The 17,187-nt window shown below is 38.9% G+C and overlaps 1 protein-coding gene across 2 annotated transcripts in view; it reads left to right on the top strand.

Annotated features, from left to right (window-relative positions):
- Positions 1 to 17,187, top strand: part of LOC140164981 (uncharacterized) — a 128,662-nt gene that overhangs the window by 67,645 nt on the left and 43,830 nt on the right. For both annotated transcript variants that reach the window (XM_072188387.1, XM_072188386.1), the window contains exons 4-5: positions 5,625 to 5,732; positions 13,345 to 13,566. In XM_072188387.1, coding sequence (XP_072044488.1) covers positions 5,625 to 5,732; positions 13,345 to 13,566 — 330 coding nt within the window. The remainder of the gene's footprint in view (positions 1 to 5,624; positions 5,733 to 13,344; positions 13,567 to 17,187) is intronic.

Here is a 17,187-nt window from a genome sequence, read left to right as displayed (position 1 = left end):
ATACAACTACACCTTCTAGCCTTTTACAGGCCCAGTCGTCACCCAATATCCCTCGCGGTTCCGATGTCGGAGATCGCGAGAGAGAACTCTGGTGGTGGACCCATCAGCCCAATTTGACTCAAGGTGTCAGGTTTCCTGCACCAGCGGTGCGGCCACGTGAGTGACGACCGACGTCAAAGCTGGGCTGGGGGCCACATCCACGGGACTCAGTCTCGGGCCTATGGTCGGCCACGGAGACGGAGTTCCATATCAACCTTCTCGAACTTTGGGCAGTGGAGAGAACTCTCCAGCATTTCGAGAAGGTGATCGTGGGATCTCATATCGTTGGCCACGCGGACAACACAACCGTGGTGGCCTACCTCAACAGACAAGGGGCACCAGGTCACCACGGTTGTGCCTGCACGCACTACGCCTGATAGGGTGGTGCAAGGCCAGGCAGATTACGTTGAGAGCGATGCACATAGCGGGAGTCACCAACATCCTCGCGGACGATCTGTCACGAGGAAAGGTGTCGGGACCTACAGAATGGTCCCTTGCTCCGCAGGTCGCCCAACGATCTTCGAGGTGATGTACCACCCCTCGATAGATTTGTTCGCATCTCATCGAAATCATCAGCTGCCGGTGTACTGCTCGAGGGTCGCAGACCCACAGGCATTCGCCGTGGACGCTCTGTCCGTGAGACTGGGAGGAATGACTGCTTACGCTTTCCCCGATCTCACTGCTCGCAAGGGTGGTGACCAAGATCGGGAGGGAGGATTGCAACGTCATTCTGATAGCACCGCTTCTGGCCGAAACACCTGTGGTTTCGACCGATGGTGGATCTACTAGCGCACAGCCGCCAGAGTACTCCCCGAGTTACCAAATCTACTCCGGATGCCCGGAGGAGAGGTACCAAGTCTACCACTAGAGCACCTGCAGTTAGCTGCATGGCCCTTATCAGGAACGTGCGGCGGAGGGAGGCTTTTCATCAGAAGCTGCTTCTCTCATCGCCAGGGGTAGACGAGAGTCTACCCTCCGCACGTCTAGTCCGCGTTCGGCTCCCTACTACGCATGGTGCGATGAGAGAATACATCTCCCACTAGAGCCCCTGTGCCTCTAGTGGCCGATTTTCTAACAGAAAAGATCAGGTCAGGACTTCAGCAGGCAACGATAGCCAACTACAATTCAGCCATTCTCTCCATTCATCGAGAATTCGAAGACGGGTCGACTATCAATTCAGATGGGTCCCTAAGTCTTCTTCTCGACGGTATGTTCAACGAGCGCCCGCCGAAAGGAAGGTGGTCCTCCATGGGACCTCAACACAGTCTTGGAGTATATTAAGGGTCCCCTTTGAGCCCCTGTCAAAAGCGACCCTTAAATACGCTCACTCTTAAGGCGGCCTTTCTTCTGGCGTTGGCTTTCGGACGGCGCTGCTCGAGTTGCACACAGTCTCAAGTCAGCCTCCGTGATTTACTAACAACGGAGCGACGCTGTTTCTTCGCCTCGGATTTCCTTGCAAAAATGAGCGAAGTACATTCCGACACTCGCCCTCTTCCTACCCAGTATTGGGCAGGGTTCACAATAGCAAGACAGGTTGTGGTGCCCGTGAGGGCGCTACAGCACTACCTTGGCCGAACACAAACCTTAAGAGGGGCTCATGACCGCTTATTTATCACCCACGCAGAACCGCACGGTCCAGCCGCTAAACAGACTCTGGCACGGTGGCTGGTCCAGGTGTTGGTGGACTCGGGGCGGCAAAAGACGCCGCCCCAAGGCCCACTCAACCAGATCTCTCTCATCTTCGTGCGCCTACCATAGGGGGGTCCCCATTGAAGAGATTTGTCAGGCTGTGTCCTGGAAGCACCCGCCGCCCTTTTCCACGGTTTACTACAAAAACGTAAACCAACGACCAGGCGATAAGTTCACCAGGGCTGTTCTCTGGAGATAACATGGTGGTTGGGTATCAGGTGTTTTATGGACAATCAGAATTCCAACATGGTAAGAACCAGTGTTTCTATTCTTAACCACTGCACTTTCAGTTCAGGGTTTTTGTCTGTTCACATAGTCTTTCTGTTTCCGGCCGTGAGGGGGGGAAATAGTTTGACCTCGCGATTACCATGCTACCCACTCTCCCGATCCTTATCAGATGCTGGCCAATCTTGTACCTCCATCCGTCGGTTACTTGCTAGATCGATCTTTCAGATGTTGATGCAAGAAGTATCTTAATCAACATCGAAACGGTAAGATCGACCGGTGTACTGAGTCTAGTCCCAAACAAAAATGTTTGGTAGACTCATAACCGGTGCGATCTTACCTTTCCGATGATGATTATCCCGGGCCCCGGCCGCCCCCTCCAAGTTTGGCCGAGTAGGGGCTGCCCAAGTCGGATAAGGGATGATTATCGTGGTGACGCCACCGAATGGGTGAGTCCACTGGGGGGAGCGGGGTTTTTTTGTTAGTGATTCATTTATGTGGGACAAAATGATTATTGGTTTTTTCCGCATCTCGGGATCGATGCAAGAAGTATCTTAATCAACATCGGAAAGGTAAGATCGCACCGGTTATGAGTCTACCAAACATTTTTGTTTGGGACTAATTGCTGTCATCAATTTTCAATATGTAGGAAGCAAATGTCGCTACATTGCAAAAAGGCAAAAATCAACAAATTTGGTGCAAAATTACTAGGTTTTTTAGGTTTTGCTGCATGAGGAACAAAATTTCTGATGGGGAATTTGCTTCCATTACATCTCCACTGAGTGTGTGCAGTGTATCTAGGGAGGTTTGAGAATGCCTTAAGGTTGGAAGTCTATCAGAGTGGAAGGGCAGAGAGAAACAGCAAACATCAACAATAGTGAAAACAATGCTCAGTAATAACCAATAACAATAACCAGTACAATAACAATAGTAGCAATTCCAACAGGAATAGTCATAACAGTAATAATATTAATAATGGCAGTATCAACATCTAAGGGTCATCCGCAAGAACACAAACTGTTATAAAAACCAAATTGGATAAACCACTCGTAAGAATAAGTGGTTCCATACATGTATAATGTAAAAGTGGTCATTTTGGTGCATGTATTTTTGTGCACTTCGCTGATTTTGAATCATTTTGCTTGTTGTTATATTCGTAATTGGGGCGCGTTTTTATACATAGAACTATGCATAAAAAACGTATCGACAAATTTTGATTTTCGCTTTCCCATTAGTCATTTCGATTTCTGGTTAGCCGTGTTGAGCGTAAAAATAGCAAACTGTCACTTACACTCGGTGTTTACTCAGAGGCTGTATGTCTCAAATTTGGCCCAGTGAAAATTATATTTGGCCCACAACAATTTGCAATGCTGTATTACAATAATTAGTCAATTTGAGGAATTACTGAGACAAAATTGAGTCAATTTTGGGGAGAAATGCTTCATTTGGCACACTCAATTTCCAGAGTGAGTAAACACTGCTTACACTGTACTGTAATTTTGCAAATTATGAAAATATTTGACTTTTATCCTTATGGGTTTCCATTATTCAGGTTCCATTATTTTCTTGTCCTAAAATTTACATGGCATTTAATATAGTCATGGATGTGAGAGTTCCTCTTTTCAGCTGATTTCCCTTTTTTTTTTTTTTTTTTGCCCAATTTACACGCTTTTATTTATTTTCAGCCCATATTTGGCAACTTTGCCCCAGTTTTACGCTGTTTTTCAGCTTTTTTGAGTAATTTTCCTCTGTCTTGGTCTGTGGCCTCTCACTGTCTCACACCCCCGACAATTTGGGATGTCAAAATGGAATCAATCCCAAAATCAGATATTGGTTGTCCCCATAAACAGTACTCAAAATCCGAAAGGAATATCACCTTTAAACAAGTGAATATATAATGTAGGTTTGTGAACCATTGCTTGTGGGATGAAACTGTGAGATCTTTTAGTGTTCGAGGCACGACAGAACTACAGATGCTTGCAATCAATTGAAAAAGCCCTAGACATATACAAAAAATGAAATATGAATCGCTGGTGCCTGATGGAGGTTGATGAAAAAAGTGGTAGGATCCATATATATTTGTTGTGGATGTTGTCGACTTGTTAGAGCGTCTGTCTACATGGAGAAATAGGTTATTCTGTTTGAAAGTCATACTGCCTTGTAGAAGATGACATACCGTAAAAACTTGATAGTTAGCGCATGTGCTTACTATCGAGCGCTTTTGAAAACATGAAATTGTACCAAAGTCGGCGCTTTACCAACTGAGCTAATGGGGTTGAAACACACATTCGCAGGTTTACTTGTTCGTATTATAGCTATATGTGTGTCGATTATTTGATCAAAACCCTTTACACTTTTGTGGATAGGGCTCTTCATGTTTGCATGTTTTAAAGTGCTCGATAGTAAGCACATATGCTAACTATCAAGTTTTTACGGTAGTAAGAGCCATATTTGTTAAAATTTGTTATATGTTAAAATCCAGCTGAAAATGGAAAAACAAATAACTGTGGAAAGGGTTCAAACCCAGTTTATAGATTTTACACTACTCCCTATTGCAGAAAAATACAGAACTAATTTTTTTGAATAAAAAAAATATTATCCTGTTTTGCCAAATGAAACATAGCTAAATCCTAATCCTTTAGTTAGTCCTAACTAGCAATAAAAGTCAAATTTTAAAATTCAGCAAATTTTTGGAAATAAGGGCCAAAAACATGTGTTTTTGGGTGTTTTCCGTATGTAGTGACAATCAAGCGCAAAGACTTGTACCGAGACTAATTTCAGTTTATGCATTCTAAATTTTGGAAAAGACATGTTTCATTCTTATAACCAACCATTTATTTAAAGTAACACAAAAAAGTGAAAATTAGAGCAAACTTTCGGCATATACTCAAGATTTTGAATGCTTAGACTTGTTCCAAGTCTGTGATTTTTGTGCCTCGATTGTCAGAAAACATGCCGAAAATGCATGTTTTTGGCTCTTTGTTTTTCAAGAAATTTGTAAAACAGTGAACTTTTTCTTTTATCTCCAGTTAAGACTAAATGAAAGATTAGGATTTAGCTATATTTCATTTGGCAAAACTTGATAATATTTTTTTAATCCCAAAAAATAAGTGCTGTATTTTTCTGGAATGGGAAGTAGTTGGTCCCGATGGCAATCAAAGTTTGGGGCACTACAAAGTAGTGCTATTTGTGCTATTTTATATATTTGTAGAGATATTTATAGGAATCAAGTGTTGCTTTAATGCTAAGTAAAAGAATGAACTATATCAACCATTAAGCCACCATAATTTGAATGTTATATAAATGTCAATGTTATTCAACGAAGTCGGCAGACATGTCAAAAACATAAAATTGTATTCTTTATTAGTACCCTGCCCCTGCATAGATAACAACATATTATTCATTCAGGAGACAGAGAATGTGTAAATTTGGTGCATTAAGTAGTATTTGGTGCATTAAGTAGTATTTTACTGTATACATTACTTACTTTATGTGCAAGGCACGTTTTACAATTGATTGATTATAAATTGATGAATGCGTAATGTGTCTTTAAGTATTCGTTTACATACGTCCCTGCCCAAAGTTAAGACAAATACATAATACAAATGGAGATACATTACCCTAAATTGGCAATGATTATAAAAATGTTTCTTTTTGCTTTGTATTTCTAGGTACGTGAGAGATGTAGGAAGGGCATTCCGTCGTCAATCAGGTCCAGAGCGTGGCAGTATCTATGTGGAAGCCGCAAAATGATGGATCAACATAAACAGAGATGGAAGGTAATGCTCCAAGACCCTCAGGGTCAGTTTCTTGAAGCATGGCTAGTGGTCAGGCTTCCTAAGCCATCAGACTCAAGCCCAATTAGTACTATACCAATGCTTACAATTTCAGATCATGCATCACTTGAAAAGGTAATAAATCAATCAAATGGATCGACATTGGTAGGGCTAGCCTACTGGCTTAGGAAGCCCAACTACTAGCTAAGCTTCGAGAAATCGGACCTCAGAGTCTTCAGTAGTGGTGTGATTGATAGGATATCATATATCCATTAGTGTTTCTATTGGAGTAAAGAAGAGCCTGGTATAATGGATTTCAAAAGGCCAGTAGAAACATACCCTTTCAAAAGGCCAGTAGAAACATACCCTTTGTGATATTTTCCCTGCTTTTATCAACTGAAAATTCTTAAGTATTTCTCTGATGTTTATCCCCCAAAAAGGAAGATAATGGTGGAGGAAAAAGCTAGCCGTCTAGTTTTGTTGAAGTGTGTGATTTCTTGCTCTATGTAATGATGGCATTTTGAAAGATGTTGGTTTTTGGTAAGGAATTCGATGCCCCAGGCCCTGACATGTTAAATAACTTGAATGTAAAAAAGTTAAGATTTTGAAATGATCAGTTCCCAAAGACTCATCTACTAAAATGAAAGTGTGTTTTGTCAGCATGGAAGAAAATAGAAAAGAAGGACTGTTTTTCTCCTGTTATACATGTGTTACATCTCTGGTAGGGTTGTACTTTTGCTTTTTAAAGAAGGAGATGTGGTGAAAACAAAAGCTGAATGCAAAAGTTTAAAGAATGAAGTAACTGTTACTTTGAGCTCCTTTGTCTTGTGTCATACTTCAGGATAATGGAGATGCAAACTTGAGCTGCAGAATTGAACTTGTTGTTGTGATCATGTCACAGGGAATTTTGGCCTAACAATAGTGAGAACGATAAAGTGTGAAATACAAAATGTAGGATAAACTAGAGCTTCTCTGCTTATACTTAGACAACCCTATTGTTTAGGTATAAAGCTTTATTAAACCAGGGCTTTAACAGGGGGCCTGTGTACTCCTGTTTGAAACAGGTGATCATAAAAGTAACTGGCTCAAAACAGCAGGGATAGAAACAGCGAAGAATCCAGGAAGACTTTTCTCATGGAATTTGGTATTTGGAGTGAAATTTTGCTTCATCAAATAGAGAAATACAATTAATTGTCGTGGGAAGTGTTGCTACCTTTATTGGAAATTTTGCTTGTATCTTGCCAACGAATGAACATTTTCTTAAGGCTTGCAAAACAGCAACCTGTTGTGAGCTAAGGCCAACTGTTAAAGGTTGTTGACATGTACCAGATTGACAGCCTCATCCCCCTGGGGGGGGGGGCACTCAACACAAATGACCATACGGGTATGTTCCCCCGGAAAGACTCCCCTTTTTGGATTTAGCAGCTCCGAAAGACCCCCTATATTTGACCAATATAGAGCTCAAAAAAAGACCTTTGATTTTGTTAATTTCAGCTCTAAAAGACCCCAAAATTGCTCATTCCTCATATTTCTGGGGTTTTTTCAGGCGATTTTCAACCAGAAAGCTAAGAAAGGCCCTTGATTTTGACTGTTCGCAGCTCCAACAGTCCCCACTTTTACCTGTTCGCAGCTCCGAAAGACCCCCTTTTACTGGTACAACATCGGCTCCCAAAGACCCACCACCACAAAATTCTGGGGGAACATACCAACCAAAATTTATTGATGTGCCCCTGGGCTCATCCCCACTTTACCCATCAAAATTGTAGATTTTGGTATCGGGTAAAAGCTCATGTTTCCTCATAAACTCCAATGAAATTTTAGGCATGAAATATGTTTCATTTTATAGGCGGTATAAACAAAAACATGATAGGTTTAAGTACACCACCCCAGAAGTCGATGTACTTTTCTGGGCCACTGTGATGTTATTTTTTGCATCTTGAAGCCAAATTGCTTGAGTAATTAAACTCAAAGCTTGGAATAAGAATGTTTGGGTGATGAGCCTTAATATGAGGTAGCAAACATCAGGTGTTATAATCGGACCAGCCACCTTTAGTTAATGAAAATAAAGTATAAAGTTATACCAAATTGAAAAGAATTTTAAAATAAAGCATAACAATTTGTATAAAAGTGCTTTAAAATAATTAAAATTTATCAACTTTCATTGTGATGAAAATTTTATCACAAAAGTTGAGTGACCTAAAGTATCGTGAGACTCGTCACTAAATAAGGCATGCTTCATCATAGAGGACCGACCAAAGTGCGAGTCTTCTATATATCGTAACGGGCAGTCTAGCGCATACGTGTATGCCTCCAAGACGTTTCTGGTCAGTGCGTTAACATGGAAGTATACTGTAAGCCTGGGTGATAATTGAATGATTGAAGATTCAATTGTTTATTCATTAATCGATCACCTGAGTGATCTATGCGCACCAATCTCAATTCAGATTGCTATATATAGCCGCTATGTTGTTATTGTAGGAACACATTAAATTTTCACAGATTTTAGTTAATTATTCAGTGACTGTGAATGAACCAGCATCATTCATGGGACGCAGCTGGTAGTCGTACTTCCTTGGCAGTAACATCATTTACGGAGGCACCTTATTTTTTTTTTTAATTCACTGTTGTAAATTTACTACTAATGAAGGGATTTTTTATGATGGTGGAATAGCTGGGCCCTCCTATTACATGCCCCTTGCTATGCTCCAACATTACCTTCTTCAATAACATTTTACCCCTGGGGACTTACCTGTGAAGAACAATAATTCACATAAAAATTACTCCCTTGTCTGGTTATGGTTAAAGCTAGAGTCCGAAGTTTTCCGTTTTACGGAAAACGGAAAAAATCACGGAATCGGAGGTACAACACGGAAAATGACATTTTTGCATGACGTGACAAAAATTGTTTTAAAAAGATAAGAGAAATAAATGTTAAAGACAATCTTGAGTTGTGTGTGTCAATTTTTATGATAAAAAAATACTGTTTAATAATACCGAAATAAAGGTATAACCAAGGCAATGAACCCCCTATCCATCCAAACATCATAACAGTCGGCCTATTATTGTGATAATATTCCAATCAGAGCATATTGATCGCGATATTGAACACTTTATTGTGACTTTCATATCATTCATAATAATTGTTTGTACATTTTAAGCTTTATTCATCAAACATGGATTTACACATTTTACAACACAGATTAAAACACAGAAAATAGATTTTAGAAAACGGTAAACTTCGGACTAGAGGTTGAAGCCATGCTGTATGATTTCCGGCAATTTTGTTATTCTTTACTCAAAATGCTGGAATAATATTAGTAGCAACTGTCAGGATGGGGTTCTGTCCATTTTAAGCATTTTTTAAAATAACAAGATAGAGTGAACGAAACCCCGCTGGCTACTTTGGAGTTCTATGGCAGACTTAATTGTCTGAATATGACATTATGTCGGAAATTGCTCTTTTGATGTGTTGCATTTTCCTTCCCAGCACTCTCTGTAGTGAACTTGCTTTCATGGAGTAAAGACACAGCTTATTTCGCTCCGAGTCAGCTAAATGTTGTCTTGTTGCTGCTGTCATTATATTAGCTCTTTTAAGTACCATGTTAACGCACTGATCTGCAAACGCAACTAATTTAGCTGCTTCCATTTAGGTGTAAGTTGGGACTTGTGTAAACATTACAAATATACATGTAGCAACAAATTGGGTTTGAAAAAATAAACCAATTTCATATTATAAGATCATACACTGTGCTTTAAATTGTACATGTAGCCCATTGGGCCTGGTTTCGTTATTCGGAAAAAATAGAACACGGTTCAACCGCTGATTCTGCAAGGGTGCTACGGTGGTTAACTGGCAGTTGGGTTTTGGCATCATCCCTTAGTAGGTTTCCCTCATAGACATGTGTAGTTGAGGTGACAGAACCAAGTGTGACAGTTATGTCCTTATGGGCACACCATACATTGTACTCAATCAGGAATTATTGGTACAGAGGTATTCAGCATCGAAGTGGTTACGTAATTCTCTTGGTTACCGGATCACGCTACTTGTGTATGCCTTCGAGTGCCATCTACTTTATGAGGTGATCATTTCGATCGTGGTTCATTACTCTAGCTGCGTGATCCCGTTGACATAGTAACATTACGTAACTTCAATACTGAATTGAGTACCTGAGTACTGCAAAAAAATGGAATACATCATGCAATGTTATTTTAAAAGTACAGAGATCTTTTAACTATTGTTTATTTAATTCCAAGAAATTATTCCCTCAAATTTAGGATTAGAGGTGGAATATCAAGATGATGAAAGTTTATAATGGTCCACAAATTAGTGGAGCCAGGGTTCATATTAACACATGAAAATGTCCACAAATATAAAAAGTTCATCCAATTCAGTATGCTATTTTTTTCATGTTGTCAACACATTTTCACATGGGGTAGAAAAAAATTTCTTGAAGTTATTTTTAGACTCATTTCAATGGGAGGTTTACTGAGTGGTGTGGACCCTGAGGTATCTGTCAAAACTACCTGTATGTTAGTGTCACAGTATGCCCTAGCTCCATATTACTATTATTAGAGTTCCATATAATGCTGTTCCCTGCCGCTGTAGTTACGGGTGTAGTTAGTGTTAGGGTTATATTATGTTTTGTGTTCTACATGTATGTGTGTGGTTTGTGTGTAGCCTAAATTTAACTAATCCCAGTGATTGCATCCTTCCGAGTTGAAAATCAAGACCTTTAACGCAAACCAGAGTTTCTCTGTAACATCTCTGTCAATCAAGCGATACACGTACATGTAGTACCGCCCAATAGACCTTTTCAGGAGCCATCGGATATGTTTGCAAAATAATCACATGCACGGGCGCATCTTTATACGCCCACGTAAATACATATAAACACTCCTCAACTGCGTGCATTGACGTAACGCACAACTGGTGTAAGTGCGCCCCCAGGAACTGCGTATGATGACCCGATTTTAAAAACTGGGTCGAAAACTTTGATATGAAAAGGTCTATTGTATCGTAGTTTTTCCCTATTGTATTGGCACATATCATGACAACAGACACATGTGTAGTGATCAGTGATCGAAACAAATCAGTGAACCAATGAATAGCAGCCAATCAATTTTTTCTCAAGTATGATGTCATCATAAACAAATCAGTTCCCACACTTTTTACGGGATAAATCTCCAGGAAATAGAAAGAAATCATAGAACAAGAATAAGATGTGAAAATACATCATTTCAGATAATTTGAAGAGAGGGTGCACTAGGTAAAACCCTTAAGCAGCGGCTTGATGAAAGGCTATGGTGTGTGTAAGCTATTCTGCTATCTACAGTAGATAGCTAAATCTGTTTAAATGTCACAAAAGACCATCATAATCATGAGAAAGTTCAAGTAAACATTGATGCATATTTTTCTTCTATACATATTTTAATAAAACCTCCGAGGTTTATTGGGCACGGCCATCAAAAGTAAGTTGAATGTACTTCAAGTGCCTTCAGTAATAAAAAAAACAACAACATGGCATAATAATTAAGTATAAATTATAAAATGCACTTTTTAAGATTAAAATTTCTTAAGGTAAAGAGACTTGATGGGAAAATATAATATAATGAGTATGCACTTATGAGACGTGTTTTTTCAATAATTGTTGATCTATTGAAAGCCAATGAGATATGACAGCCTTCATTAAGGGCTTTTTCATCATCTATGTTGGCAGTATATAACAGCTATGATTATTTTGTCAATTTTAAAGCGTGGGTAGTTGAGGTAGCTACAATATAATGTGCAGGACGATGCTAGTCTGATGAGGGGCTATATCAAATGATGTTCTATAATCCAGTATACGGTCGTTGAGAATTTAAGACTCCATGGATGCCTAGAGATAGATACGAGACCGATTCACACGCTACTTTTTGATCCACATTGGTTTAGAATGCTTAGATCTGGATTAGTGCAAAAATATTGTTAGAATGAGATTTATTTGGATCATTTTGTGTATGATTATAGGACTTAAAAGTTGAACTATGATATTGGGAACCCAACAGACATCTGACCGGGTAGAGACTTTCCCTTTTTATAGACCATTATACATGTATTAGGAAACACACATAGATCTATTATGACACTAAGCACTAGAAAGACAGGGGTAACTTGACTGGCAAGACCCCTTTTTATTTTCCTTAGGCCTATGTACATAGTCCGTCAACTCAGAAGTACAAAGTAAATAGACCTCGGAAACGGAGATATGAGAATAATTATTTCAGTGCAATGCGCGTGTAAAATTGTAAATGCTTCTTTGGCTTGCAACTGCTGCAGGATTTGTACTTGCCGAGCTCACTACGCTCTTCATGCATTGCATTTTTTAACATGCAGTGCATGTGACGCAACCCATCAACCCCCGATGCCACAGATTTGGTTTGTACTTGTAGGTTGAAACCAGCATATGCAGGTACGACAGGCATACGTTTCGGTGGCTTTTTTGGTGCCCTGTGCTTTTAAGTGTCCTTAACACTCCATAACAGTTGATCATAGTCTCGTAGAACACAAAATGCCACTGAAAAGGCAGGCAGACCATTAGCAGCAGCTCCGAACCAGACATTTTCGGGAGGAGGATTTGGACTTGAACATGGGGAAGTGAATTTTTAGGGTAACTAAAAATGTTAAAGTTTTCTTAAAATTTGAAAGTTTGTTCCCTTAAATAGTGGAATTAAGTATTTTTGGTTCTAAATGGGGGAAAGAGGGGAACACTGGGGAAGCGTAAGTTTTTAGGTTGGGTGGAGGTGGGCAAATTATATAAAATTGATTATCAAAGTAGACCAAACAAATCCAGATTGAAGAGGATTGGTCCGGAACCATTCCCGCCTTGCATATAATCCCATAGTGGTTGTGCCATTATAATTGGATTGCAATATCGAGTTTTTGTTTTCCTGTTGGCTATGTTGTTCATGATGTTCTATAAAGCTGATGTTAAAATGTCATCTTGCTCGGAGAACTAATTTTATTGCTCTTTAAAGCACGGTGTCTGTCATATTAGTGAATGTCCAGTTCTAACTTGAGACAGGATCAGGTGAGGACAGGTACTCGGTTAAAAAAAAAAGTGAGTTAAAATGGCGAGTCACCCCCTGCAATGTTTCAGTCAATTTTATAGTAAGTCCATTGGGCGAGTTGTGAATTTACAAAAAGTCCATGTGGCGAGTTAGATATTTTGGGAAAGTCCATGCGGCGAGTTAAATGTTGCACTACCTATTGACTTAAATATTCTAGTAAAAAGACAATATTCACTAAACTAAAACTAAAAAGTAAATGAGACTCACTTCAAGAATAATAAGAAGATGAACCTTACAAATTTTGCAAATTTTCATCCAATCTCATTGGACTTCATCTGGCAACTGTAAAGATGATCTGGTATTGATCTTAGACAGAGATTTGTCATGTGCCAACTGGCAAGGAATATTTAGTATTCAGAAAGTACATGTCCATTATAAGTTACAAATTTGTATCAATTTTGTAATAGCTCTCCGTCATAAATGAAACTTTCCTTTAAAATTGATCACTAACATACAACCCAGCACATACTAGTAATTTGCCATGCCAATTTTCTCATCCATATTTCAGGAATTAGACGAAATGGAAGGTGAGCACAAATGGGTTGAAATAATCAGCAAGGACTTGAACAGACAATTCCCATTCCACGAGATGTTCGCTAAGCGAGGTGGTCACGGACAGCAGGATTTATTTCGCATGTTAAAAGCGTACAGTCTGCACAACCCCAGAGATGGTTACTGCCAGGGGCAGGCTCCCGTGGCTGCAGTTTTACTTATGCATATGCCTGTTGAGGTAAGCTTTAATAACTAGCTAATGGGCTGTTCCAGTTAAAATCCATACACCCTAATAGGCTATTCCAATTGAAATCCATACACCCAAATAGGCTATTCCAGTTGAAATCCATATACCCCTTATGGAAGACATGAGCTTAATCTCCCACATATGGGGTGTGGATTTCAAATTGAGTCATCCATGCAGGTAACCCCATTTGAAATTCACACTACATGTGAGGAAGATTAACGACATATCTTCCATAGGGGGTGTATGGGTTTTAACCAGAATAGCCCATTGTTGTTTAAAGGAAGAGAGTTACATGTTCAAAAGCTGCCTTTTTACTTTTTTTTTAACTGACCAATATGGCAACCCTTAGGGGATTTTTTGGGGATACTGCAGAAAAAACCTACAGAAATTGTAGTGCATTATTTGAATTCCTTAACCCTAGCCAAACCAAACATCAAAAAACCTGAATTCACAAAGCATCTGCAAACTCGGGTATCCCACCTGATGCTATTGCATCATCATGCAAACAGTCATATGGGCACGGAAAGCTTTGTCGGCCAAGGTAGACTCTGGTGGCAAGGTATGCTGTGCACGTGTATGGCACCCTAGGGGTCCCTGGTTCAAAACCGCACACAAGAAAAACAAAGTTTTCTCCTCTTCTTTCTTTCTTCCTTCCTTCTTTCCTTCCCCCTCACCAAAATAGGCCTGGGGCATTAGGGTTAACAGATGCATTTAACAGTTGAGCAGTGTATGGTAACATCAAATTTATCACAATGGATGGTTTGGTACATTTTGGTTCACTTTTTCTGACACTATTCGCTGGCGTAGTGCACGTTAGAATGTGACTGTTGCCAGGTCAACTGGCTCACGCTTTCTTTGTTACGAACCACTGATCAAAATGATCACAACACAAAGCCTATGGCATATCATAATTCGGAACAGGTGTATGAGTTCAAGCCCAGGCTTGAATCAGTAACCATGGTTACTAACATGGCACTATGGCAGCGAATAAAGCAAGGAAATATACTAATATATATGTGTGCAATTTGTGCGTGTACACCAGCGCTTTGAGCGAACATTAGGGTTTGAAGCTGCGCTTAATGAAATACGCACTAACATCACTGCCACATCAGGGTGGAAAATGGTATAGTAATAGAATGTTGTTGTTGCTTCTTTTGGCCATAACATTTTTGAATGGCTCGGTATATTTGAGTGACCTTTAGCCCTGGTCAGAAGTCCAGGTAACCAGGATTCTGTAGTTGACACAAGAGTAATCAAAGGTGCGTTTTATTATGCCAACATTACAATCGCCTCATCCTAATGGCATAGTTCAATAACCACAATAAACAATCATATTGCAAAATATGACCTCAAGTTATAGAGTATGAGTTCTTGTACCCAAATTGTCAAAGTTCATTCAATGAATGTGAAAATGTTTTGGGGTTAAAGAACTGTACCTGATAGATGAGCATGTTGTGGATCCTAGTGTCAGGACAGACTATGTACATGTAGGCCAATAAATACAACTCTGATATTATATTTTGGTACCCAGTGTATACAAAAGGAAGTTCCTATAAATAACTTTGTATGAATATGTTATAATAATATTTATATGAATTACTTGCAAAATACAGTAATGATAACAAATAACAGAACACTTCTAATAATTTTTTGTTTTGTTTTTCTTGCTAACTTTTTGTCTCCACTGTTATTTGGATCAACATTAATATGACAAGTTAAAAGAATGCACTGTATTTGACCAAATTACCCCCTTCCACTAAGAACCCCCCTCCCTCGGCAGAACTTTTGAAGTTAAGTCCATCAAATGTCTGAATAAAAATTAATTTTTAACTTTCCAGTTTAGGATCATGCTGATCTTGATGTATGTATTTTGAATGTTTATGCATGCAAATTCCCATTGGTAACCCTTATTTCATGATTTTTAATAAGCCCCCCCCCCCTCAAAATGATCGACTTAAGGTGGTACTACACTTATAAATTTTGACTAATTTTGCATTTTTCTCAAAAAATAACTACACACTGGTAACAAATGTTATATTATAGGGGCAAGGAATCCATTTCACTGAAATTTCAGTGATTCAAGACAAGTGGTTCATTATATATGTTAAGAAATGAGGTACATTCTAGCGGTGCCTATTTTCTTATCATAAATAACGTACTGCTTGGCTTGAGTCACTGAAATTCCAGTGTAGTAACTGGATTCCTTGTCCCTATAATATACATAACTTTTGTTACCAGTGTGTCATTATTTTTTGAGAAAAATGCAAAAATAATCACAAGTTTATCAAGGGGTGTAGTACCACCTTAAGCACCCGGGGCGCTAAATAATCACAAATTTATCAAGGGGTGTAGTACCACCTTAAGCACCCGGGGCGCTAATTAGGTTGAATACGATAATTACCACTTTTAACTAGATCAAAATATAAACTAATTCCATCTTAGTTCTAGTGCCTCTTTATGGTAGACTTTTCTTCCAATAATTTACATTCTGCTTTGCCTGTATTAGATGATGATACTCTTGATACCACAATAACAAATTATCCAATTAAAGATGATCCACCCCAGACAACATAACGAGCATAGGACTCATGCCTCATCATGCTAAGTTCCTAAATTGATATTACTGTCGGAAATTTTCTTGTGACTAATTTTCGTGCTTTGTCAGATTTTAAATTTACTTGATTTTATAAAGTTCACATTTTTAAGCTTCTTTACATAAAGTAAGTACTATTTGAACATTGTTATAGTGGAGCGCGATAAGAAGGGATATAAAATAATGCAAAAGCGCAAAATACAAAGGCAAAAAATTTACATGTGCGAAAATGAACACTTTTACAGTACTGAATAAGTGGTAATTTTTATGTACAGTTATTTTCAGCGATTTGGAGTGAGAGACACATTTTCGCGAATGTTATTTTCACGATTGCCCAGTCATTCCCGATACTTGTAATATATTATTGCTTACATTCGCAAAGGGGTTATTCTCGCGGTTGGCACTCTAATCGTGAAATTTGCGAAAATTAAAGTCCCGTGAAAATTACCACTTATACAGTAACACATTGAGGTTGAACCCGTTAAGTTTACATGAAAACATGAAATGATTATTTGCGTCCTTTAGGAGTAAGCAAGTGAAGTTAGGAGAATTACTTGTGATGAGTTACTTTGATCATTCACTTATCCAATTTGAAATTCATAATTACCTTTCTAAATTAAGAACAAATGAGAACAGGGTATGAGAGTGAGACGATAAATAACAAATGGGAGAGGGGTGAAAGAGAGAAAGTTTTTGTTTGCATGTGTGATTGTGTGCGAATGAGAGATGTTGAGAAAATGTATGTGTTTGTTGGAAAGAATTTGTGTGAGCATTTGTTTTTCCTGTCTATTACGGGCAGATGGACTTTTCAAGTAGGGTCGGTTGGTCTGGATTTTAAAATATTTTCTGGAAGCTAAAATGACCCAAAATATCACCGAAATCTTGAAAAATTAGCAAAAATTTTATGATTTTTTTGCAAACATATTTTCTGAATGTTCTGAACATTTTCAGTGAAAATCAATCAATTTTGACCCCAAAATGACTGATTTTACATGATTTTAGCAAAAGGTAAAAAAAAA

This window comes from Amphiura filiformis, chromosome 11, assembly GCF_039555335.1.
Source record: "Amphiura filiformis chromosome 11, Afil_fr2py, whole genome shotgun sequence".
Taxonomy (NCBI): domain Eukaryota; kingdom Metazoa; phylum Echinodermata; class Ophiuroidea; order Amphilepidida; family Amphiuridae; genus Amphiura; species Amphiura filiformis.
The sequence above is the reverse complement of the archived record's forward strand: the minus strand, read 5'-3'. Positions and strand labels throughout refer to the sequence as shown.